The sequence below is a fragment of the Mollisia scopiformis genome (genome assembly GCF_001500285.1).
Source record: "Mollisia scopiformis unplaced genomic scaffold LY89scaffold_9, whole genome shotgun sequence".
NCBI lineage: Eukaryota > Fungi > Ascomycota > Leotiomycetes > Helotiales > Mollisiaceae > Mollisia > Mollisia scopiformis.
Window position 1 is genome coordinate 588,592 of NW_017263589.1, and position 23,925 is coordinate 612,516.

The 23,925-nt window shown below is 48.0% G+C and overlaps 9 protein-coding genes across 9 annotated transcripts; 5 read left to right on the plus strand and 4 right to left on the minus strand.

The window, feature by feature from the left end:
- The first annotated feature begins 376 nt into the window (after positions 1–376).
- On the plus strand, positions 377–2,662 carry LY89DRAFT_683580 (Phosphoribosylaminoimidazole carboxylase). The gene is made up of 5 exons (XM_018214728.1): positions 377–398; positions 530–1,559; positions 1,693–2,156; positions 2,215–2,364; positions 2,418–2,662. The coding sequence occupies exons 2-5, from the start codon at positions 539–541 to the stop codon at positions 2,562–2,564; spliced, it is 1,782 nt and encodes a 593-aa protein (XP_018073026.1). The 5' UTR covers positions 377–398; positions 530–538; the 3' UTR covers positions 2,565–2,662.
- Positions 2,663–2,974: 312 nt separating this feature from the next.
- LY89DRAFT_667746 (uncharacterized protein) lies at positions 2,975–3,688 on the minus strand (the record flags this gene model as incomplete). Its single annotated transcript, XM_018212998.1, has 1 exon — positions 2,975–3,688. The coding sequence occupies one exon, from the start codon at positions 3,686–3,688 to the stop codon at positions 2,975–2,977; it is 714 nt and encodes a 237-aa protein (XP_018073027.1).
- A 1,114-nt stretch (positions 3,689–4,802) lies between these two features.
- Positions 4,803–5,879, minus strand: LY89DRAFT_501941 (uncharacterized protein). The gene has a single exon (XM_018207970.1). The coding sequence runs from the start codon at positions 5,677–5,679 to the stop codon at positions 5,116–5,118; it is 564 nt and encodes a 187-aa protein (XP_018073028.1). The 5' UTR covers positions 5,680–5,879; the 3' UTR covers positions 4,803–5,115.
- Positions 5,843–7,140, minus strand: LY89DRAFT_643085 (uncharacterized protein; the record flags this gene model as incomplete). The annotated part of the gene is made up of 4 exons (XM_018211785.1): positions 6,920–7,140; positions 6,738–6,863; positions 6,568–6,665; positions 5,843–6,520 (listed from the first exon to the last, which is right to left on the minus strand). Exons 1-4 carry the CDS (start codon positions 6,966–6,968, stop codon positions 5,843–5,845), a joined length of 951 nt encoding a protein of 316 aa, XP_018073029.1. The 5' UTR covers positions 6,969–7,140.
- A 181-nt stretch (positions 7,141–7,321) lies between these two features.
- Positions 7,322–8,551, plus strand: LY89DRAFT_643087 (uncharacterized protein). Its single transcript, XM_018211786.1, has 3 exons — positions 7,322–7,631; positions 7,685–8,040; positions 8,088–8,551. Exons 1-3 carry the CDS (start codon positions 7,403–7,405, stop codon positions 8,415–8,417), a joined length of 915 nt encoding a protein of 304 aa, XP_018073030.1. The 5' UTR covers positions 7,322–7,402; the 3' UTR covers positions 8,418–8,551.
- A 900-nt stretch (positions 8,552–9,451) lies between these two features.
- LY89DRAFT_706369 (dipeptidyl-peptidase-like protein V) lies at positions 9,452–11,816 on the plus strand (the record flags this gene model as incomplete). Its single annotated transcript, XM_018217520.1, has 4 exons — positions 9,452–9,828; positions 9,875–10,068; positions 10,118–10,268; positions 10,313–11,816. 4 exons carry the CDS (start codon positions 9,452–9,454, stop codon positions 11,814–11,816), a joined length of 2,226 nt encoding a protein of 741 aa, XP_018073031.1.
- A 278-nt stretch (positions 11,817–12,094) lies between these two features.
- Positions 12,095–14,247, plus strand: LY89DRAFT_501932 (kinase-like protein). Its single transcript, XM_018207969.1, has 4 exons — positions 12,095–12,988; positions 13,043–13,245; positions 13,294–13,447; positions 13,493–14,247. The coding sequence occupies exons 1-4, from the start codon at positions 12,373–12,375 to the stop codon at positions 14,146–14,148; spliced, it is 1,629 nt and encodes a 542-aa protein (XP_018073032.1). The 5' UTR covers positions 12,095–12,372; the 3' UTR covers positions 14,149–14,247.
- Positions 14,248–18,118: 3,871 nt separating this feature from the next.
- LY89DRAFT_502071 (uncharacterized protein) lies at positions 18,119–18,862 on the minus strand. Its single transcript, XM_018207971.1, has one exon. The coding sequence runs from the start codon at positions 18,618–18,620 to the stop codon at positions 18,159–18,161; it is 462 nt and encodes a 153-aa protein (XP_018073033.1). The 5' UTR covers positions 18,621–18,862; the 3' UTR covers positions 18,119–18,158.
- A 3,143-nt stretch (positions 18,863–22,005) lies between these two features.
- On the plus strand, positions 22,006–23,754 carry LY89DRAFT_582573 (Rhodanese-like protein; the record flags this gene model as incomplete). Its single annotated transcript, XM_018209173.1, has 4 exons — positions 22,006–22,193; positions 22,242–22,309; positions 22,360–22,573; positions 22,632–23,754. The coding sequence occupies 4 exons, from the start codon at positions 22,006–22,008 to the stop codon at positions 23,752–23,754; spliced, it is 1,593 nt and encodes a 530-aa protein (XP_018073034.1).
- Between the last annotated feature and the right edge of the window lie 171 nt (positions 23,755–23,925).

A 23,925-nucleotide genomic window follows, 5' to 3' on the forward strand; every position in this document is an offset into this window, starting at 1 on the left:
GAATGGCAAAACAAACTATGAGTCAGGAGCTCTTTGAACGTGAGTCTGGAGCAAATATGTTGAGTTGCTATTGGCATGCCGTGAATCTGGGGATATGGTGCTGACGATGCAAGCTTCTGTAGTCTTCGTCTTCTTTGAATGGTAGTGATAGAACATTTTGTTTCGGCTTCCGTTTTTCGGAATGAAGTGTGGCAGCTTCTATATGTCTGGAAACACTTTTCCATGGAATCTTCATCATGGCGGTCTTGGACTGAATACTTGTCTAGAGACGACAGAAGACTGGCTGTTTAGGCGGTGAAAGCAACGAACTAAGCCCAAACCTTAAATTTAGTGCGGCAGAATAACTTACAATTTTCCACATTTCGTCCTTCTTCATGGACCACGATCTCGATTGTTAGGTAAGTTGTCTTCTAGGTAAATACTACATACATTCTCTTCCAGGTACTCGCTTGCTATTCCGAAAGAAGAGCATACGTTATATCTCGATTCGTTTCTTTCTTAGTCATTATCACTAACACAGCCTCTGTAGTACCCCGCCATGGAACGCACAATTGGACTCCTCGGGGGCGGCCAGCTTGGTCAAATGCTCTGCGAAGCTGCGAATCCCCTCGGAATCAAGATCGTGATCCTCGATGCTGAGAAGTCCCCTGCAAAGCAAGTCAATGCCAAGAACGACCATATCGATGGCTCATTCATCGACGCTGAGAAGATCAGAGAATTAGCGCGACAGGTCGATATCCTCACAGTAGAAATCGAGCACGTCGACACTGTTGTTCTAGAAGAGATTGCAGAGAGGGGTGTCGAAATTCTTGGAGCGGATGGCAAGAAGACCGTCAAGAAGGTGGAAGTTCAGCCGAGCTGGAGGACGATACGGACGATCCAGGACAAGTTCTTGCAGAAAGATCATTTGGCGGAGAATGGAGTTCGAACTGCGATCTCGAAAGCTGTGCAGTCAACAGAGGAAGATCTGCAAGCTTTTGGCAGAGAAATGGGATATCCTTTCATGCTGAAGGCGAGAAAGGATGCATACGATGGGCGCGGCAACTATCCTGTCAAGTCTGCAAGTGATATTAAGGATGCGCTCATGGCTCTTAAGGGTAGAGGTCTATATGCAGAGAAGTGGGCGAATTTCAAAATGGAGCTTGCAGTAATGGTAGTCAAGACTGAAGATGGAACTTCCACCAACGGGACGGCGACCGTAGCATACCCAGCCGTGGAGACAATCCACGAGGACAGCATATGCAAGCTAGTATACGCGCCTGCTCGAGGAGTTTCACAGCGGATCCAACGAGAGGCTCAAGAACTTGCAAAAAAAGCAGTGGGCAGTCTCTGGGGTAAGGGTGTCTTCGGTGTTGAGCTCTTTCTGATGGAGGATGGCGAGCTCATTGTGAACGAAATTGCCCCTCGCCCCCACAATTCAGGACATTATACCATCGAGGCATGCCCGACATTCTCGCAGTATAAGTCACAGCTCCTGTCAATTTTGGGACTCATGCCATCCTTCCCAGATTCAAGGATACCTGCTATGTTTCCAGCAACAATAATGTTGAATATTCTCGGTACGTAGGTTTTCATAGTCCCAGTGTCTCGGCTTCTTCTTTTTGGAGTTATTCAAAACCGCAAGTGTTGAAAAGTTCTTGAATTTGGAACAATCTCACTCTTCTTTGAGCTTGTTGTACTGACTTCGTCTAGGTGGCGCATCCAAACCTGCTCATAACGAGATCATGAAGCATGCAATTGGCATACCAAGAGCGGCATTGCATATGTATGGCAAAGAATCCAAACCAGCGAGAAAGATTGGCCATATTACTATAGTAGCAGATTCAATGGCCCAAGGCGAGTCGTTAGTGCAGCCACTTCTTTCAATGACCGACGCCATGAGAGCGGAAAGAAAAGGTCTTCCAACACCCAAGCCTTCCACCGCCATCTCCAGCAAACCTTCGGCATCGAGACAACCATTGGTAGCCGTGACCATGGGATCAGATTCCGACCTCCCCGTCCTCAAACCTGGTCTTGCGCTCTTGACCACTCTCGACATTCCATTCTTCGTCACAATCACATCTGCTCATCGCACACCCATGAAAATGCATGAATTCGCTTCGACAGCAGCATCGAAGGGGTTCAAAGTCATCATAGCAGCAGCTGGCGGGGCCGCAGTAAGTTTCCCCTGTCGTGTTTGGTCTATTGGATCTCAGACACTGACCATTTCGACAGCACTTACCTGGCATGATTGCCTCTGCTACACCTCTACCAGTTGTCGGAGTACCTGTAAAAGGTAGCACTCTCGACGGTATGGACAGTCTTCTTAGCATAGTACAGATGCCAAGAGGTGTACCTGTCTCTTGTGTGGCAATCAACAACAGCGTGAGTCTTTGCTCATATCCCAGTCTAGCGTTCAATATGCTGACATTTGACAGATAAATGCTGCTCTGACAGCTGCAAGAATCTTGGGAACAAGCGATCCCGTGATTCAAGAGAGACTAGTGAAATACGCGAAGGATATGGAGCACGAAGTTATTGGCAAGGCGGAGAGGTTAGAGAAGGTAGGATTCACAGAGTACTAAAGCGGGGTCTCCACATGGAGTCGTTCTCTTGCATCCGGCTGTACGCTTTTGATAATAGCATTTCGTAAGTAAGATATACATGCTTTGTTAGACCAACAATCATACTTCAGACCCGTCTCGCTTGTTCACTTGGAATTTCCCTTTTCTTAATCGCGGCATCTCTGACAAGCTTCATCACTCATATTCGCGGCGACGTGCTTACGGTTCGACATATAGATTGTGTAATGGACAATGCTGATAGTCCACATTTCTCAATATATCTCTCCGTATCATGCAACAACAGCTGTCCCTAGGACTTCAAATAATAAGACATAGTTGTGCTCGATCCTGCTGCCGTCCAAAGCAATAAACTTGCCCAATGTTGGTTTTAAACCATGAGAGAATTTGGGAACGAATCTATACTCGACCTTCTAAGATGAAGAGTCGGGTTGATCACCGTCTTCAAGCGCCGAGATCCTTTTGCTGCCTTGGAATGGGATGACTTGCCAATCTGGAAGAACGGTGTTTGCCCTGTAGAATCGTTCCCTAGGTGCGTAGACTGGCACAAAACGGAGGCATAAGCCAATCGCTGTAGCGGAAAGATTGGCTTTGCGGAGCTCAGCCCCTGCTAGCAACAATCCACTTTTGACTTTCTCACTCGGTGCAGAGCTCAAGATGTTCATTTTCAGGCGTCTTTTTCCCGATTTCTGGGCTCTCATGCGCGGCACAGCACCAAGGTGCTCCCAGAGCTCATCGTACACTGAGTGTATCTCTAAGCCGACAATCTCTAACGCCAAAACAGAGGGAGATTCCTTGTCCTGTCCTGATACAAAAGGATCCTCAAAGATAACTCGAAAGGGCGAGCGATGCTTTGCGACGGTAGCTAAAGTATCTTCGTAGAACTCTAGACCAGACGCAGGAACTTCGGCGAACAAGAAGACGACGTTTTGCTGTGCTACTTTAACAGGTGGACATCCTGCAGCCTTCGAGATCCCGAGACGGAATTCTGTGATAATCTTGGATGAAGCGTCGTTAAGACGAACACCAATTTGGTAACCACCTCCCTCTTTGCGCCACATCTCATATGCTTCTCGAGGAGAACGAGGCCTGCGGAGCATTTTGAGATGCGTTGGTAGCTTTGACATACTGGATCCGACTCTGGTAGATATTGGAGAAGACCGATTATCCTGATTGATGCTAGTTCAGGTGCAGAGACGATATTGGACCTCAAGGATCGTAAAGCTAGACGTCGAGAGATGTTGAAGATTTTGCATGCACCCGAGAACTTCGATGGGGTTCTTTTTGACAATCTTGACACAACTAGTGCAGAGAGATTTGTTAATGTGAGGGGAATGTTGGATCTCGAAGAGTCGGAATGGGAGAGCTGGATGTCGAGAAAAACTCAAAGAAGAACTCGTGCGTGATCGGCCGAAGCAGGGTCGAGACGGAGTCCAATCATCCAAGTACCTCCTTCTCTCTGTTGCAGTCTTGCTGCTCCTGCTCTGGTGTTAGGAACTCGCATGTTTTTAATATGCGCCGGAATTTTGAGCACGTTTGATGGGGACATATCGTTATTGGAATTCGAAAGGTTTGATGCAGAGCTCCTTGATCCAAGGAATGAGGGTAGTCAATTTTGGTGATGAGTCGAGAGAAATTAGAGGTTGGGATTAATGACCTGTCGTTTAAGTTGTCGTGTGGCTGAAAAATGTGATCCCGCCTTGCATCTTTCCCCTGCTGATGTAGCAGAAACAAGAAGGAAAACGAAGATGAAAATGCGACCACATTATGGGGAGCTGTTGCTTTTCAAATTGCATTTTCGCCATTCTGAGAACCTTCCACAAAAGCATGAGGTTAATCATATTCCAAGCGTGATAGCTCACAAGACTATGACAGGCCGGCTCTTTAGTGCTCAAGATGAACAACCCTTCTGTCCTGTGAGAAGTTGAAAACACTCGACAGGAAAATATGCCTCAAATCTCAACCTATACTCCTACTCATGACCTCGAGGCTCCTATAGATGGTACCCTTACTCCGAATCCGACAACTCCTTAGTGTAGAAAGCTTGGTTTCGCAAACTCAATCCTCACTCTTAACTTTGCCGTTCCCCTTGAAAGGAATGACTTCCCATTTCGAGATGATTCTAGCTTCGGAAAGCTTACGATGACTCAACTCTTCGAGAGAGAGAGTACTGACTCAATGCGGGTGCAAAGCCCAACAGCCGTGACAACCAAGGGCTTTTTTTCCAGTTCTTTGTTGAGTAGGGCGAGAGCCGTCTCAGAAGTTTCTTTAGATACGCCGATCAGTATGTTGACTCGAGGTATATGGACTCTACCAAGAGTGTTGGCCTTGTATAAAGTCTGGTATCTTATATCTGGTATATAGAAAAGCTGATCGCAGATGTCCGAATGCGACATTGAACTCCTTGCCCTCAGGAGACAACAATATTGAACATGGAAGGTTAAATGCCGTCCTATCAATCAATTTGCTTCGAAAAGAGATCTTGAACGGTGATTGAGATTTAGCAGACTGTTCGAGCACCTCTCTGCAGAAGGTTGGACTGGATCCTGGGAAGTCAAAAAAACATGGGCATCGTGATTTGTGGCGACTTCCGGTGGGGTTTATTGGAACTAAACGAAGCTGACATCTTGTCACGAATGACTGTGAGTCTGTTTGCTTGATGAGCATCGAAGCGCAGTCCTATCCGACACTTGCCGCCATGTGTTTTGCATAATTTCCAGGCCTCCAGACGAGACTGAGGGACACGAATCGCTCTGAGATGTGCTGGTAACGTTGGCATGTTCGAGTTGACGCGAAATTCTGATAGAAGACCCCGCGACTGGTGATCCAAATTTTCAGTACGGAATTGCAATGTTTCGAAAAAGAGGATATTTCGGTGGAACTGATTCCAAGGTATTTGGAGAGAGATGGTGTGAGTTATGGTGAGATATTCCGTATGAAGTACGAAGGTAGGGTAGGGGATTGCCAGAACGAAGAATCGATGTTGGATGTTATGTGGCTGGGACGCTACAATCCACCTGGATTGCCCAAGGACCCCTGCGCGACACGACAATTCACCTGTCATTATTTGCAAATATAGAGAAAGTAAAGTAAAGGCCAGAGGAGGCAGAAGTTGCATTCGTTCTAATGCACGCCTTGCGAGACGCAACCTCTAATTGTACATCAGGAGAAACGATATTTCAGTGCACTCACTCCACGTGATTGTGCAGACCGCAGAACTCCCCGCATTTTGTGCAATAGACCTCCAGGAACCCTCTTACACGATGTTGGACGTTCCAAGTTTATCTTCCAAAGCTTGCTCTCAACGCAAGAAGCTGCGCCCTGTCCGCGGGTGGCAAGCTGTCAATGACCTCTTGTGGCATAGCAAGAACCTGTTGCATCAATGCGTCCGTATCTGCCAGATTTTGCTGTGGGGCTTGCTGCTGAGGGGGAGGAGCACGTTGTTGCGGTGGTGGGGGGTATAATCCTTGGTTTTGCACTGGTGGTGTGCCCATTTGTATGCCCATCTGACCGCTCATATGAGGAGGTGGAGGGGGGTAGCCTGGTGGGTAGTTGCTTGGGGTTGGGGCTTGGTAGGCTTGTTGTTGTTGTGGAGTCAGCAGAGGAGGCGGTGCAGAAGCCTGTTCGACAACTGAGCTAAGGGCTTCGGTAGAGACAAGTCCCATGAGGAGCAATGCTTGGAATATGGCGTACGAGAGTTGGGGTGCTTGGTGTAGAAGTTCCGTCGCCTTCGCAGCGTCTGTGGTGGCCAAAGTCTTCATTTGCGAGAGGACATCGAGTAGTTGTTCAGCTGGCAGAGTGTTGAGAGTTCGGGAAATGGCATCTGGACAGGTCAAACCTGCAGGTAGATCGGCTCCAGCAGGCAGAGGAGGGATGGAGGAGTTCGGATTGATCGGCGGCAGTGAGCTGGAAACCCCATTCGAGGGAGGTGGAGGTCTGTAGCTTGTAGGTGCAGGTTGCTGTAATCGTCAAGATGTGTTTATCATTTCTGGAACAAATTGCTTACTGTTTCTTCCTCCCCTCCATCGTTTGAGAAATCGACGCGCAATTTTCGATTCATGATTTCGTAGTCGTTGAGGTTTCGTACTGCAGATGCAGCAGAGTCTATGATTGCGAAGTTTGTCAGTTTTGCGGACGTGATTTCGAGAAGCGCAAATGCAAGCGTGCGAACCGTACCTGAATCTGGGAACTCGACAAATCCAAACCCCTTCGGCTTGCCTGTCTCGCGATCGTACACAAGCCGGAAGTTGAGAACTTTTCCTGCACTGCTGAATATGCGAATAATCTGTTCTTCTGTAAGGCCTATTATACAGTCAGAACGGGGCGACGCTCGACTTTGTTCGGCGAAGGAAGCATACCGTATGGGATATTGCCGACGAAGACAGACTTCGACGGTGGTTTGGACATTCTGACGATGATAATATGATGGCTAGTTCTGCAAGAAGGTTCTGGAGGAGATCACAATGATCTTGCAACTGCAAGGTCTTCAGGAATGTGAAGGTTTGATCACTTGTCACCTTCACGCTGGAAGAAATGGCACAGAAGTCTTTGGAAAAGTGTTTCTGGCTATTCTAATCTCATTCACCTTGCCCCAAATGCCCACACAGCTCGGCTCGTGCTCGCTTTCACTTCGAATTGTCGTTGTAGTCGTTAATTAACGCTGAAAAGTGATGTCGGAGGTTGAGTTTTGATATTCCGCTAAGAAATGCGGAGAGCTAGCAAAATGCACTAGTCAGCATTCGGCATCTCGGACTTTGCCTCTAGGATTTCAAGCTTCTCCATCACGACAGTCGAGCTTCACATTCACGCCAAAAGCTGTCTCCCTTGATTCCGACAGCACAATGTCAAACCCTGAGCAGATATGGAAGAATCTCCAGCGGCAAATGACTGCGGCTGGCAGAGGTGGAGGAGGTGGGCCATCCCCGCGTATGGTGTCAGGTTTAGGAGGTCTAATACTTCTCGGCGGAGCTGCGGTTCTTGCGAACAATTCTCTATTCAACGTTGATGGTGGTCATAGAGCTATCAAGTATACGAGAATAGGAGGTGTGGGCAATCAGATCTACGCTGAAGGTAAGCTTCATGCTCTTTTCTACTTCGCCCTGGCTAACACTCAATTCTTACAGGAACACATTTGCGGATCCCCTGGTTCGAGACACCGATAGATTACGATGTGCGAGCCAAACCACGAAATGTTGCTTCTCTCACTGGAACCAAGGATTTGCAGATGGTCAATATCACCTGTCGTGTTCTGTCGAGACCGCGAATTGATGCGCTTCCACAAATATATCGAACATTAGGCACTGATTATGATGAGAGAGTCCTTCCTTCGATTGTCAACGAAGTTTTGAAGAGTGTAGTGGCACAATTCAATGCAAGTCAGTTGATCACCCAACGTGAGATGGTCGCGAGACTGGTCAGAGAAAATTTGTCAAAGCGTGCGGCCAGATTTAATATCATGCTTGATGATGTTTCTCTCACCGTATGTTAGCATCCTCCACCATCTTACCAGCTACTAACTTTGAATAGCACTTGGCATTCTCTCCCGAATTCACAGCTGCAGTCGAAGCCAAGCAAGTCGCACAACAAGAAGCACAAAGAGCAGCATTCGTTGTTGACAAGGCACGCCAGGAGAAGCAAGCTATGGTTGTACGAGCACAGGGTGAGGCAAGATCTGCCGAGCTCATTGGAGACGCCATCAAGAAGAGTCGATCATACGTCGACTTGAAGAGGATTGAGAACGCAAGAGCTATTGCAACAATCTTGCAAGAAGCTGGCGGCAGAAACAAGCTGTACTTGGACTCGGAAGGTCTAGGTCTGAATGTTACGGAGGCGAGCGAGGACAAGTCAAAAAAATAATGGGATGGTAATGAAAAAAGGAACTCTCCACTGTATTTGAGCGATAAGCCGTGTATTCTATACTTCAATGAAGGGCTTCGCCGCTTCTGGACCTCGCTTTCAGAACCATGCTACTGACATTTATTTCATACCAGTGATATTCATCAACACGACCACGAGCTGTCTGTCTAATTTCTACTCTTTCCACACAATCCCTCAAAGAGTGCCGGCAAGTGCCTCGAGCTTAGTCAGCCAAACCATATCTTCATTTCTCCGTCGAGCTGATCTTCTTCGTTCCTCTATCCCACTCCTGGACTTTGTTATAAGGTGCTTCAGCGCAACGAAGCCGATCACAATGCTTGACGCCTGCCTTGTTAACTGACACGCATATCTTGGGAGTCTTGTTACCTGCTGCACCGAGGATACCCATCCACAAGCTGCCAAGAGCCAAGAAGCCAAGCAAAGACTCACCTGCCACAAGAGGAATCACGCCGGAGCATCGTGAAGTATCGTGACGAAAATTTTCCCCTCATCACTAATCAATGAGCAGGAATTTCGAGGTCCAAAACAGTCTTTGCGGCGCAGTAGAATTCGTCATAAGACGGCTCAATGGTGCTCGATCTCATGGACTGTAAAATGAGGTTTTGCTATTGCACCTTCACGGTCGCAAAGAATGTATTGTGGGGTATTACGCACATTCCATCTTTTCATCAGTAGATATCCACTGGATTCCTAGCGCTGCTGGCACCATCTTGGCGGATATCCATTGAGCTTGTTCCACAAGAGGACCCAATGAGCATATTGGATGGATAATATCCATTTCGCCTCTATCGCTCGCCGCTGCAGGTTCAAGGTTCGGCCAATCAATAAATACGACCCGGATCTGCGAATAAGCCTCCAACCTTGCTCGTTGACTTCTTGGCAAGCAGGCACCGCCATCGAAGTTTGCCGGTAATGGACTTTCACATTGAGGGGTATAAGTAAGCTCTATTCCCTCGTACCTGGTTGTGCAAGTGTGCGACAATTCTCCTATTTTCTCTCGGAATCTTGTTCCAATGGCGGTTTCCATATTGTCGCCTCTGGCGATCGTTTTTCTGTTGCTTTCGGGTCTCTTTGCTGTCAATGCCACAAATTCCACAAAGTTTACGCCAGAAGCTATGCTCAGCGCCCCACGGCGAGGCACTGCATTACCCAATTCTGAAGGGACGCTGGCACTGTATACACTTTCCACTCATAGTTTCGAGACTCATAAAAATGCTCATGGTCTTTATCTCATGGACATATTAAATGGCACATCCTGGCTTTTCACCAATTCCAGCGCCATTGGTGAAGCTACCTGGTTAGGTGACGGAAATACCATATTGTGGACTGTATCTGAGGATGACGGGACCATGAGTTTATTGGTTGGTGATGCAACGGCACCGAGTGCTGAGTAAAAGATACCTCTTCAAGTTTAACAGCATAGCTGACAATTTCAGACCAATATCTGCTGGTTCTGTACCAGGTTCAATCAGTGGTATCAAACTTGTTGAGATCAGCAACGGCACTTTTGGTGTCGCATTTTCTGGCACAGCTGCTCCGAATGGCACATTATATAATTCGGCACTGGCGGAGACGCCGGTCTCGACGGGCAGAATGTATACCCAGATCTTCGTCCGACATTGGGATACCTGTGAGTATAGCTTACACCAGAATCCATTACGCTTATTGACCCGTGATAGACCTCACACCCCAAAGAAACAGCATCTGGTACACCACACTTTCAGCCACGACAACGAACGGGACTGCAGGCTATACACTTGGCGATCCAGTCAATGCTCTCAATGGCACTGGTATGGAGTCGCCTACCCCGCCATTTGGTGGCACAGATGAGTAAGATCGCCGTCACTCGCGTTAGACAACATACTAAAATGCAGAAGTTACGACATCTCCACTTATGGACTTGCCTTCATCGCCAAGGACATCACCCTGAACCAGGCCACAACCACAAAGTCGGATGTCTACTTTGTTCCATTAACCACATTCCAAGAGCCAGCACCTGAACCCCAAATTGTCAGCACTCCTGGCATCGAGGGTGCATCAGATGGAGTTGTGTTCTCGCCTTGTGCTCCGTCCATTGCTTTCGTCCGTCAAAAAGGCATCTCGTATGAGAGCGACAAAAATCGAATCTTCTTAGTTTCGGACGTCACAAAGGACCTTACAGCAACCGAGTTCTATTCTTCAGAGGATGGGCTCGGAGCTTGGGATCGAAGTCCAGGAGCAGTCTTCTGGAGTCAAGATGGGAAGACGATCTATGCGGAAGCTGAGGACTATGCTCGTGTGAGATTGTTCAGTCTTCCAGCTGATCCTAGAGAAGCAACTGAGCTTCCAAACTTAATCTTCAAGGACGGCGCAGTTTCAGATGTGAGGTTTTTAGGCAATGATAAACTGCTCATCAGCAGTACGAGCTTCATTGACAACTCGCTTTACTTCGCCGTCGACCCTACTGCGTCAGCTGCAACGAATGCTTCTTCCGGTATCAATTTAATGTCTGCAAATCTCGGCAACGGTACTAATTACGGTCTATCCAAGAGCCAAGTTTCTGAAGCCTTCTACAAAGGCGATGGTGATTACTTGGTACACACATGGATCATTCGACCATCCTTCTTCAACGAGAATGAAACTTACCCGCTCGCTTTCTACGTTCACGGCGGACCTCAAGGCTCAACAGACGACGCCTGGTCCACCCGCTGGAACATGATGGTTTACGCCGAACAAGGCTATGTCGTTGCAGCCTTCAACCCTACCGGCTCTTTCGGCTTCGGCCAGAACCTAACCGATGGGATCCAGAACCAGTGGGGCGGTCGTCCTTACAATGATCTCGTCCTTGGCTGGGATTACATCTCCGAAAATATTCCATATGTAGACACCAACCGCTCGATGGCTCTTGGGGCCTCGTATGGAGGCTACATGATGTACTGGATCCAAGGCCACGACTTGGGTCGAAAAATGAAAGCCATCTTCGCCCATGATGGGTCCTTCAACACGCTATCCCAATACTCATCCGAAGAACTCTGGTTCATGCAACACGATTTCAACGGTACGCTCTGGGAGAACTGGGATAACTACGCGCGCTGGAATCCTGCAAATCACACCGATCAATGGGCTACTCCTCAACTGATCGTACATAATGAGTTGGATTACAGGTTACCGATTGCGGAGGGATTGGCAGCTTTTAATATTCTGCAAACGAAGGGTGTTCCGAGTAAATTCTTGAGCTTCCCGGATGAAAATCATTGGGTTTTGAATGCGGAGAATAGTTTGGTCTGGCATAAGACGGTGCTTGATTGGTTGAATGGGTATGTGGGGTTGCCGAAGTATAGTCAGCCGGGTGATGAAGATTTCAGGGCTACGTTGATGAATGGGCCTTGGATTTATTGATGATCGATTAAGAGCTGACAAGTATGTCGGACATAAATGATCATACAGTCAAGATCAATTTGTGACACCGTTCTTCTTCCTTCTCGTTAGATCCTTTGGACGCCAAGTGGCACATCGAATTCGGACTGACTTCCTCGTTCATGTGTTGTTCTTATCAAGGTTTCCGATATATGTTGGTTATTTCCTGTACCAGTCCCAGGAGGTCCAATCTTCTTTTGTCATCTATAGTTCGTTATTCTCTCATGAAAGCAAGACTAGTATTTTATTCGCTTACACTTCCTTTTTGGGACACGCTTGAAAGGAGACACACGTGATTCTCAATTTCTCACAATGTTCCTGGTGCCGTCTGCCTTCATCGTATTGTTGCTTTCTTTGTTCCTCAACTAGAAATATATACTAATTGTTTGCAGATCTCTCATTGCTTCCTCTCTTTGTCTCACACAATCAACATTATCAATTTTCTTTGTCCTTCACAACTCCACAATTCGTCCTCCAAATTCAAAAACACTCTCCCATACCACACTTCAGTCTCCAACACATCACCAACTCTCCGAAAATGGCAGGCCCCAATCCTCCAGACCCTTACCCCTTCAACACATCAACCTTCCTAACCAAACCCCGCCAATTCGCCTGGCTCGACCGCAGTTCCACCTGGCCCGATCTGCCCGCGACCCAATGGACACCCGTCAAAGTGCTCGCGGCAACGGGTTCCGGCGCCGTCGGACTCTTCAAACACGTCGGCTCTAACCCCCGGGTGCCCTCCCATATGGTCGTGAAACAAGTATTCGCCGAGGGTGTCAACGAACTCGCCAACGAATCGCGATTGTTGCGCATGTTGACCGGTACTGGGACGAAACATGTGGTGAAGCTGTATAAGGCATTTGAGAGGGTTATGGGCACGGGAGCTACGGGCGAGGATACGTTTGATGCGTTGCCGTTTGATGAGGATGATGGGGAGGTGGATGATGCGAGGATGGTGGGGAGGATGTATATTGAATATGTGGAGGGAGGCGATTTGGCGGGGTGGAAGGATAAATATAGGGAAGGGGATGAGAATAGGAGGAAGGTTATTCCTGAGGAGGTATTGTGGAGGATGATGGGGTGTTTGGTTAGGGCTGTTTTGGTGTTGGAGACCGGGAGTGAGTTTGTTACTGTGCCGAATATTAGTTGGGGTGAGTTTCCTCTTCTTTGGGAGGAGAGATGGAGTTAATTTGTGGTCGGTGTAGGGAAGAAGATTATTCATTTTGATCTTAAGTTGGAGAATGTTTTGGTGGGGCCAAAGGATCAGGCGTATCATCAACGATTTCCTATGCTCAAATTGACGGATTTCGGGATGTCGCAGTTTGAACCTTCTACCAGGGCTCAACGAGCAATGAATGTTTGGATAGGAAATGCAGTTGATAGAGCAACGCCAGGATGGTTTGCTCCCGTGCGTTGCCTTCTCAAGGGTATTTGGAGGGTTACTGATGCAAATTAGGAACAACGGTACCCAGAACACCAAAACAGAGATATGAGCGCAAAATTAAACATGTGGGGCATAGGATCCATCATCTACCGCTTAATATGCAGAAAAAACACCCCCGACCCAGATATGCCTACATTCCTGCACTCTTTCAATGGAAAACCGCTCGGTACGTCTTTCTCTTCTCTCTGTAAATCCAACTAACAGAAATCAGAAGTAGTAGGAGACCCCAAACTCCTCTTATCCCCCATCCAATGTCCCTACAGCGCCAAATTCATCACAACACTCTGCGCCCTCCTCATCTGGAATCCCGCCCAGCGAATGAGGGCTGCTACTTTATCTGGTATCTGCGACCAGATGATTGATCTTTACGACGGCCTCAACTCCGTGCCTCCACGTGGGCCCACCCCAAAACCACCTCCGGGCACCATCCCACCTATCCCGCCGCCGGGTCCAGGCGGCGAGGCATTGTTGGGTCCGAATGTGTTACCTGGAGGCGGGACAGGTCCCAATGCCCTGCAAGCATTCGTAATGCCGAACACGACGTTGAGAGCGCGGGATCCGGAGTTGAGGGCGTATCAGTATTATGAGGATTTTCCAGCCATGAGTCCGGATCCGCGGAGTGGTGGGTTGTTGTTCCGGAGGGGACGGAGACAGAGACCGCCGGTGCAGGGGAATTATTTTAGTGAGGTTGGGGGAGAGGGGGAGATGGTTAATAGGATGGGGATGAGGGATGTGTGGGAGGTTGTTGATCCGCTTGCTTTCCCTGGGGAGCCGATTCCTAGTCCGAGGTTTTTGGGTGAGGAGCCTGTGACGCCGGAGCCGAGTTATGAGAGCTCGAATAGTGGTGAGGATGTGGATATGACGTGAGTGGGGAGGAAGAGAAGCCTGGGTGGTAGTTGTAGATGTTTAGTGTGGAGGTGTATTAAGGTGAGGACGTGAAAGTGTGGTGTTGAAAGATTATACTATATTGAGCATCATTTAGAATGTGAGGACGATATCCTTCACTTGAACGTAATTCCATTGCTTTTTGTAGTTTTGTTGACCATCCTCGATCTCGTAGAACTTTCATGCTATGTTTTGCAAAAAGGCCAATATTTTTGCGGTGTCAACCGTCAGCCGCAAGTAGCGCCTAGAGCACTCATCACGAACAAAGCATGATAATTATTTTTTTTTCGCTGTGGAGGCTTTTGGTGAGCATGGCACTAATGACAAATGAGGATAATCTTTTGCAATTCAAAACTTACTATGCATTGCAGCAATGCTTGATCGCTAACTATTAAGAATGAAAAGAAATACAACTTCCAAACAACGTTAAATAAACGTTAACGACAAAAGATCCAGACCGACAACGCCCAACTCCCAAAATCACCAGGACCACAAGCCAACCAAACCGCAGGATGGCACAATGGCAACAATTTGAAAAAATAATTGTCGCTAAAGGTATCGAAAAAAGAGTTTGAACTTCCAAAGCATACCAGACACAATGCTTTGACTAGGTCTGGTCTAGTGAACATACATCGTACAGCGGAATTAGTCGGGTAGAATTTTCCACTTTCAGCTGTTCCTTGATTCTTCATCAAGGCACGGAGGCATTTTATACTTTCATCCGATATCCTACAATATTCTGCTGTCACCCGTGTTCAACTGCCAACATCCACCATCACTATCAACGTCCGATCCCTCACTTCTCATTTCATGATGGTTCACAACTCATAAATCACGCGCGGCCAAGCACAACACATTTCCCCAAAGCCAGACAGACGCCCCTGGTACTTGTCAGTGTCCAGCAATTCTCGGGAACTCATATATTCCAAGAAGTGCTATTTAATTCCCACTCTCATCCGACCAAATGCGGCTTTGGTGTTCCTTTCCTATTGAGTCGCATGAGTTCATTATCTCTCCAAACACTTGAATTCCGTGTTGGTCGTTCTGTCCGTGTTTCTGGGGGTTATTCAAATGGTTTCAATAATAGTCGAAAATACGCGAGCAAACACCTCAGAGCCAAGTGTGAATCTAAAGACAAGCTCTCTCTCTCGAACCCTTTTCCTAAGTCTCCAACACGATCCACAGAATCTACATAAACTCTGACCCCGCCTCTTCAATTCTAAACATCAGCGAAAAACACCACCTTTCGAAAAGAGCTAGCAGATTATCTTAGATCTCGGTTCGAGTCGCGTATGTTAATCCTCGTCTCGTCTCGTCTCCAGCTTCTGCGTCATTTGATGCAGCCAAAGATAGTATAGTATGAGCTTAGATCCCGTTTCGTCCGGGCCCAGGCTTCGCGCTGGATATGGTGCTAAATACGGCTATGTGATGCCGTTGCGGATGGGTTCTTTGTTGCGGAAATATTAAATAGTGTGTTTTTTTATTAACTTATTGGCTATTGTCGAATTCTTGTATTAGACTTTGTCCACTGATTGCTAACATGTCGATGGACAAATCTAACCTTGGAAATTCTTGATTATTTTCGGAGGTGATAAAATACGGTAATTACTGCATGCAGAGTTTGCCACAACAACCAAAAAAACGACATAATTCCTCTAATGGCGGAATCAATAACATAAAAAAATAGACAGCAAAATATCAAAGGCATCATAGTAATAGCACTTTCCCTTAAAGCAATATTCACACGACTATAAACGTTGTGGTTTGATATCTTAAAGTATACACGTTTCCAGAAAAGATTCACTATTCAACGCACCGCAAAAGATCAGTGAAAAAAAAGGCCTGCTTAATCCGCCACCGAATTCGAAACCCAGGTATAAAAACAGCCTTCTTCTCGCACGATTTAAACATGAACCACCTTCAAATAGCACTGCAGTATTCCTGTTCTCTCGACTCAAGAAGACGCTATAGCCGGTTCACTGACTGTTAAAATATGAATGGAGAAGTTTAAGGCCTTTGATTATTTCTGGGGGATGATAGATGTAGCGGATGGTGTAGAGTTATTGATAGTAAACGAAGAGACTAGATGATTTCCCCCATGACAGAATGACAGCAAGGCAGAAAGGTTGACAGTAAAACAACAAAGCTTTCGCAGCCTCTAGAAAGTTTAGAACTCAAAACAAAGGTCCAACAACACCGGCGCGCTTCTACATTCTCGGGCTCACCAACAGTGGAACAGATAAGAGGCAACCTATTGTTCCTAGCAGGACGCAATCCCGAGAGACTAAGCCATCTATATATACGTATACCTGATTTACTTACGTGGTGAATACACCTCCGACACCGTGTGGGGTAGGATCGATTCACCTCGTATTTCAACTTCCCAAAGTCCAAAATCAAATTAGTCAATGAGCACCATTGAAACAATAAGTACCGAGTAACATTACAGAAATGTTAACAACGACCGAACAACATCATATTCTTCGAAAATAACAACGCCAAAAAAAAAAAAAAAAAAAAAATTAACCACAAAAAAACAACCAAACCAAATCTCGTAGCATCACAGCAAGTCATCGAACTCCCGGAACATAGACACTAACCCCTTACAAAACGTCCGTGACTGGAATCAAATCCGCAAGCATACTGTAGTATAGTAAAACTCTAGGGCAGGGAATGCGAGGGTATATATATATATCTCGTTCCTTGTCAGTGAATGTAGTACCTCCGGAGACCTGTGCTTTAAGCTTCGTTGTTGAGATTCGCTTTAATGACACTCAGAACTATCGAGCTGCAAGGTGGAATCTGCAAATAATTGAGCAATGATATGTAATTAGTTTAATTGGGTTTATAGGTATGGATGGTGCAGTGACATTAAACAAACCTACAGTGGGACAGTGAAGTGATGGGATGCTTGAGGGTGGGGGGGGGGGGGAATCAAAGCACGTGGATTATTTAGATTGGGAAAGAACATTTGGAAATATGGGGAAGAGATGGCAAGGTTAAGTAGCAGGAACTAAACAGCAAGACCAACCTCCTCAAACCAACACATTCCCCTTCCAAAGTAATCAAAGTCTCAGCCCAAGAGATTCTCCAAAATCACGTGCCCTCAACATCTCCTCCCAAACAATACTTACCTACTTACTCACTCTTCTCCGCCCATCACAAGCATCTATCCATCTCCTCGCTCGAAAAACTGCAAACAAATCCTTCTCTCTCACCTCTCTCAAAACAAACTCACCAAGCGAACACACGAAGTTCCTGCTCACCCCACAAACAGTGGATCCAGAGTGCAGGACACGCCTACCTCCGGTGCCGAAACATCGGGTGAGCTTGCATTGCAGGAACGCAGGAATGAGGATGGATGTGGGGAGAGCTTCGCATTGAAGTCTCGAAGTAGTTAGTTAGCTGGAGGAGGGATGAGTCAGAGGAAATGTGAAGTTTCTTTCCACTGAGATAGAGAGAGATAGACAGGAGACGTGAGGAGTTTTTCTTCTCAATAGCTAGATGTGCAGAGAAATGTACAGAAATGGGGTCTACATATTCTGAAGCTTCATCACCTTGCCCGAGGACAAACTGACTGGAACCGGATGGGAGCTACCTACTTCAGGCTGACAACAGCAGCAGATACAGGCTGACAGACACCTTACTTACCTATCTGCCTTATGCACGAAACTTTCATGCACTCCCTATCTCACTCACATACATCCGCCGTACCGCCCGCATACATCCATCCGCAGCAAAGCATAAGCATGAAATCCGCCCCTCACCTAGACCTCTTTTCCTCCCTACCAGTTCCTGCAGCCAGCTCCTCCCTTCGCGGGGTAACAGCTTCAGGGAGCTCTTCCCCTTCCCTACTGTACTTTACTGTACTAAATAATGCCGCCTCGCTCGCACGGCCTGTCGATGTTTAACGCCAGTGTTTGAACCATCATTCATCCTCAGGCCTGGTGGTGAAGGATTCGGATTCGAGTAAGCTGCCGCATTGACGTCCTCTACCTTCTTTGGTAGAGCTCCGTTGGCGGGGTACGAGGAAAAAAGCTACCCTGGCCTGGCCTGGATTTGAAGGGAAGTGAGTGAGTGGTGAGGTTTCTTCCGGGGTTTCTTTTCTGCAGCTGCTTGCTGGGTGCTGAAACGAGGCGAGGTGACTGTTGCTGCATGCAGGGCAATGGGGACTTGACGGGGAGGGTTATGGCTGGGCAACGGTTGCTGTCAGAAGGAGATGAGATGATGAGAGATGGAAAATGGAAATGAGAAGAAAGAGTGTGAGTTGGGAGATGGAAGGAATGTAAAAAGGAAGCTTTCAAATGTTCAAGCTTGGAATAGAACAATGAGATGTTCCATCGAAGCTGATGATGGCGAAATTCGAGCTCGACTCGAGCTGTCAAACGTCGATCACCCATCCCGTGACATCGCGCAATCCTTGCTCGCCAAGAAGTAAACAAACACGTCTCCATCCATCACCGAGGACAGAGCACAGCAGGAACCGAGAATTCCCGAAAGAACAGCAGTACCACCCCTCTGCTCACGTTGCTTACAGTGCAGCGGGGTCAAATTTCCTTCCTCATTGGATTGAGTGCGTTCGTGAGTGCGTTCGACCATTTTTCTTTTTCCTCAATCGTGATTTCGATCCCGTTTTTTTCTTGGTGAGATGAGATGAGATGAGATCCGGATTCTTGATTTCTGGGACGTGTTGTTATGTAAACAAACCTCGCGTCAAACCTGACTCCTAGTTCTTGGATTCATGAGAGGGGCAAACCCACGATTCATCTTTTCCACTCTACTTACTCAAGAAACAAACTAGAGTTAAGCATGATGTCAGAGAAGAATTAGACGCATCGAGAAGAAAGTGAGGGATCGCGCACAGCGTGCTCGGAGAGTTGACTCGGGATCCTGGCGTGGGCGTTTCATAGGGCAGATGAACGGAGACGGGATAATGATCAGCAGGGGCCGGTCCTTGGTCTGATGGATGGTGGCATGGGAGGGATTGCTGTTTTTGGAGGCGGAGGAAAAGATGGCTTGCTTGTTTGGGACGGACGGGGAGGAGGATTTAGACATGGTGATGCTTGTTGCTTGCTCGCGCGTGTATTCATGGTTGAAGCTTGCCAGCGGATGGCGGATGAGATGAACGTGTCTGTCCGTTTGTCAAATGAGAAAGAGGCAATCGTATGATGGATGGGTTTGCGAAGCATTCCCGCTCTGCTGGTAAGGAAGCCGTCGCCATCGTTGGCAAATTACAAGCTGAATCGTTGTCCTCCCCGTTTGGCTCGATTATGAATCGAGATCCAGAACTTCTTCCACCCGCTTGCTCGCTGACCAGACCAGAACTAGGACCCAGTACTTGAGGCTGAGCTGATTGAGCTGATTCCTGAGACCGCGCGTGTCTGAAGCTGCAGATTGGCTGGGGAAATGGAGAGAGGACCGGTATTTCCGATAAGCGTGCAGTGAGGTCGGGTCGTTGGCTGGGGCACCTTCACCGCTCCAGTGGTGTTGGAGAGAAAGGCGGTTACGATGATTATTTCGTGCAGCAACAACCACGAGATGGGAAAGACAGCTGATCGATTGTAATTCCGAATTTAGTTTTATTTTAAGAGGGCGGCCCTGAGTTTGGGATCATCATTCTGGGTTGAAGTTTGTGAGTGGATGGTTGAAAGTGTGGTTTCTTTTCTTTCCGCGCTTGCTCGCCGAGTTGTTCGTTGGCACTGGCAGTAACCGAGTTTACGTGAAGTGAAGGGATCCCCGCCCTTAGTTGACTTTGCCGCTGCCATTATTATGATTGATGGCCCGCGGTCTGTCTTTCCAGGGCGACACGCTGGACGATGACTATTTTATTCTGGAAAAGGGATAAATGTGAGACTATTGGCTGCCCAGATTTGAATGCGGTTGCGAGAAAGCTGGAAGAGGGAAGCTGGAGTTGAGATGCGATGATGTCAAGCTTCGTTGTGATGGAGTATGGGAGACGCGTTTGTAAATATTGACATCGCGTCCACCGGGGCAAGAAGCTGCAGCGCAGGAAAAATTATGCGGGGTGAGGTTTGAGATGTGCAGTGCATCACATCACCTCACATCAGCACCACTTGGGCAATCATGACTGCACATCGACGAAAGATGGGATGCGACACGGAACCTGGAGAGCGATCAAGCAGCCATCATCTCTTCCCTCCTCCGACTGAAACGGGCGGATTGGAGATGGATGGCGAAAAGGCTCAAAGCTGGAGCCGGTGGCATCGTGAGACTCGAAACCTCGAGCGTTTACCTGTCTGCCGTATCTTCGGTACTCGTACTGTACTCCTTTTCGCTGTGCTTTGAGCTCGTGTGCTGTGCTGTGCAGTGCACCGGATAAAAGACTCACAGACGCTGCTCACAGACATCGCGGGGGGGGGTGGTCCTTTCTTCTCCTTCCTGGCGATTCTCTTCACGAACACTCTATAGCAGCTGCCAACCCGGTCTATAATCATCAAACGCTCAGCAAGTCAGCGTGTACGAGCCGAGACCATCCCAGACATTCATTTTCTTGGCTCTGCTGGGAAGCCGTGTCAGGTCCAGCAGAATTGCTTTTGGAAAGGAAGGTTTGGTCGAGCTTCTTCTGGAAATGCCAGTCGTCAAGCAAGCAAGACATATGGCTGAGGTGTGTCTTGCATGACGATATAACTGCAAATGCGATATAGACGAGAAGAGGTGGTGAGTGAAAAGATGCACAATAAAACAAGGAATTCCCATCCGAAGTTGTTCAATTGCCTTGCTTTTTGTGCGTTTAGTGTGACCTTTGGGGAGACCGTTCTCTTTCATCATTCACAAGAATTCACCATCGAATACCTCACACATCACTCGCATCCGCTCTCGACCAGGGTTGGAGGCGCTCACGAGCTGCCCTTGTCGGTGGTGGCCCAGAATAATAATCCTCATCAGCCAGGAACACAGCTGCAGCTTTCTGCACGCTTCCGCACCGCTTTTATACGCTGCTCTGCTCTGCACCTGCTGGCTGGCCGTCCGCAGTGGTTCCGCTTCCTCCGTCTGGTCCAGTACCCGTCCAGGCCAAATCCCCGCTCTTCCTGGTTGTAAACGAGGCTAAAGTTCGACCGGGCGACAGCAGCAGCAGCAGCAGCAGCGACCTCAAGGAAATCGCCCCGACAACAAACCTTCACCACCCAGCGCTGAAGCGCTGAAAATCCACTATCCACTCTTCCCTCCACCCACCAAAAGATCCATGCATGCCCTTGCTCTCACATCCCAGGCCCAAACCACCACCAGTGCCAGGGAAACCACACAAAACCATTCCATCCCCCGTTTGCTCTTCTATCCTCACCTCACTTCTCCTCGCCCTCGCCCTCGCCCTCGCCGCCAACCTCATCCATCTTCATCTCAACTCCTCTTGCGAGTATTGACATCGAGAAAGGCCTCCCAGCCTTTCCATGTACATTCTCGACAACGAGCCTTACTAACCACACAGGATAACGCCTCGACCAATTCTCCGCGCGGGCACAGACAGGCACAGGAACAGAAGGAGAGCATTCACTTCCGCAGAGCCTCGATGTATACGATCAGTCAGAACTGAACCTCTCGACGTCGGACTCTGCGCTCAGTTGCATTGCACGACCATTGGACTTGCCACCCCCAATCGCCGTCGTCTCTGAGTCCAGCTATCTTCGAGCATCGCGATCAATTGACCTCGGAATCAATTCCCTGCAGCGGAATCCATCTCGAGCAAGAGTCAATTGAATATACTGCGAAGCTCCGACAGTAATACCCACGATACTATCGTCAACATTCATTATGGAGGCATCATCACCTCTGGCAGCCATGCAGGCACCCTCTTTCATGCCAGCTTGGGGCCGTAACGACATGTATACCTCGCATCCACATGCACATCTATCCGGCAGCGCGTTTGGTCCTGGTGCATTCAATTTCCGGGACCTCAGTATGAAGAGACCCAGCAAGCCAGACTATTTCCAGATGAAGCCTGTCCGTGGATCTTCTCCCACAGCTAGTCTGGCGGCAGATCTTTCACAGAACTTTCACATTGATATGAGGTTGGTAGTCTTCTCGTCTGTTTGCATGCATTGCTGATAATGGTCTAGCCCTCAACTACCCACCCCTCGACGATCGCTCTTCACATCGAACCTGTTTGGAACAATTGATCTTCGGGGTAAGGATTGCACGCTGAGGAAATATGCAGGAGATGTTAACAAGATACAGAATCTGTCACAACTCCTCCGTTGCCGTCATCTTCCCCAGGACCATTGAACGAAATGATGGATATCTCTCCGTTGCCTCACAAGCAACCATTCTTTGCACAGATTGACATCCAATCACCTACACCAGGTCACACCCCAACAGAAGAGATTGTGATGCCATCATCACCGCCTCGGCCGGCCTTTTTAGAGGCTCCAAAACCCTCTTACGGCGCAGAGTAAGTCAAATTACGCATTCCATGCACAGACATGCTAATTTACTAATTTATTTTCCAGGCGACGGAAGAGTACATTAATTCGACCAACTCTCAGCCGAACCAAGGGATACTCCACGAATACCTTGCCCTCTCGAAATCCCGATCAATTGCCTCCCTTCCGCTTTGGTGCTGGAAGTAGCAAATTGTCGACATCGACCTCAATGTCTCTCGGAGAGTGTTTCATGGAATCCCCACCACAGGAGCGCAGACCTCAATCTGCCAACAGTCCTTCGGTGTCCAACCTACCGCCCAAGCCAAGCAGACCATTCGGAAGCATGAATGGTGTCTCGATGCGAAATGGTTCACCAATTGGTAGTCATACCAGAAGACCCTCCAATCCGTTAATTCGGCCTAGGAAGCAATTTCGACGATCATTGAGCATGTTCGAACACCCTGGAGATGTCATGAAGGGAAAGAAGGATGAGCAGCCATGCAGTACCTTGAACACTGTCATGGATGTCGACGAACTTCACCAACCTGTGCTGCCACATTTCTTCCAAGAAGGGCAACCCGATAGCATTCCTCGGATCACCCGAGAGACACTACTTCAAGTCTTGGATGGAAACTTCGACAACCAATTCGATCAACGTATGGTCATTGACTGTCGGTTCGAGTACGAGTTCGAAGGTGGACATATTGATGGAGCTGTCAACTATAATGACAAAGAGCTACTCGCGGGTCAATTGTTCGAAGCTAGTCTTCCGGGCAAGACCCTTCTAATCTTCCACTGCGAATACTCTGCCCACCGAGCACCAATCATGGCGCGACATGTACGAAAACAGGATCGTACTACTAATGCTGAGCACTACCCAAAGCTTACTTATCCAGAAGTATATATCCTCGATGGTGGATACAGTGCTTTCTTTGCTGAACACCGAGGTCGTTGCTTCCCTCAGAATTACGTTGAGATGGACGCAAAGGAGCATGCATACACATGTGAACGGGAGATGGGAAAGCTTCGACACAACCGAAATAAGTTGAGCCGAGCCCAGACTTTTGCTTTCGGCCAAGGCCAGATTGACGACAGCCCTACTGCACCTAATCGATCCAAGACAACTGGTAGTGACCTGATGATGACAGGAATGACATCCCCAATGCTGGGATACGACCGAGCACAAGCACGACGTATGGTTTCATACTAATATTTTACATTGGCATGGCGTTCTGGCATTTTCTGGCGTTTGGGGTTTTTCATCTATCGGCAGGTCACCTTGACCCATCAACAACTTCTTCCAGTCCGCTGCATCTTCCAACATCGAGCGGCACATTTTCCATTTGCTCCTGGCGTTGGCGTGCATATTGCATCGGCATAC

Bases quoted from the DNA above. Each gene is read 5' to 3' on its own strand.
- LY89DRAFT_643087 (XM_018211786.1), top strand. From the start codon at position 7,403: ATGTCAAACCCTGAGCAGATATGGAAGAATCTCCAGCGGCAAATGACT. The intron at 7,632-7,684 runs GTAAGCTTCATG...CAATTCTTACAG, and splicing joins CAATCAGATCTACGCTGAAG to GAACACATTTGCGGATCCCC. The intron at 8,041-8,087 runs GTATGTTAGCAT...AACTTTGAATAG, and splicing joins TTGATGATGTTTCTCTCACC to CACTTGGCATTCTCTCCCGA.
- LY89DRAFT_501941 (XM_018207970.1), bottom strand. From the start codon at position 5,679: ATGCAACTTCTGCCTCCTCTGGCCTTTACTTTACTTTCTCTATATTTG.
- LY89DRAFT_501932 (XM_018207969.1), top strand. From the start codon at position 12,373: ATGGCAGGCCCCAATCCTCCAGACCCTTACCCCTTCAACACATCAACC. The intron at 12,989-13,042 runs GTGAGTTTCCTC...TGGTCGGTGTAG, and splicing joins TGTGCCGAATATTAGTTGGG to GGAAGAAGATTATTCATTTT. The intron at 13,448-13,492 runs GTACGTCTTTCT...AACAGAAATCAG, and splicing joins TTTCAATGGAAAACCGCTCG to AAGTAGTAGGAGACCCCAAA.
- LY89DRAFT_683580 (XM_018214728.1), top strand. From the start codon at position 539: ATGGAACGCACAATTGGACTCCTCGGGGGCGGCCAGCTTGGTCAAATG. The intron at 1,560-1,692 runs GTACGTAGGTTT...GACTTCGTCTAG, and splicing joins AATAATGTTGAATATTCTCG to GTGGCGCATCCAAACCTGCT. The intron at 2,365-2,417 runs GTGAGTCTTTGC...GACATTTGACAG, and splicing joins GTGTGGCAATCAACAACAGC to ATAAATGCTGCTCTGACAGC.
- LY89DRAFT_502071 (XM_018207971.1), bottom strand. From the start codon at position 18,620: ATGGAGACGTGTTTGTTTACTTCTTGGCGAGCAAGGATTGCGCGATGT.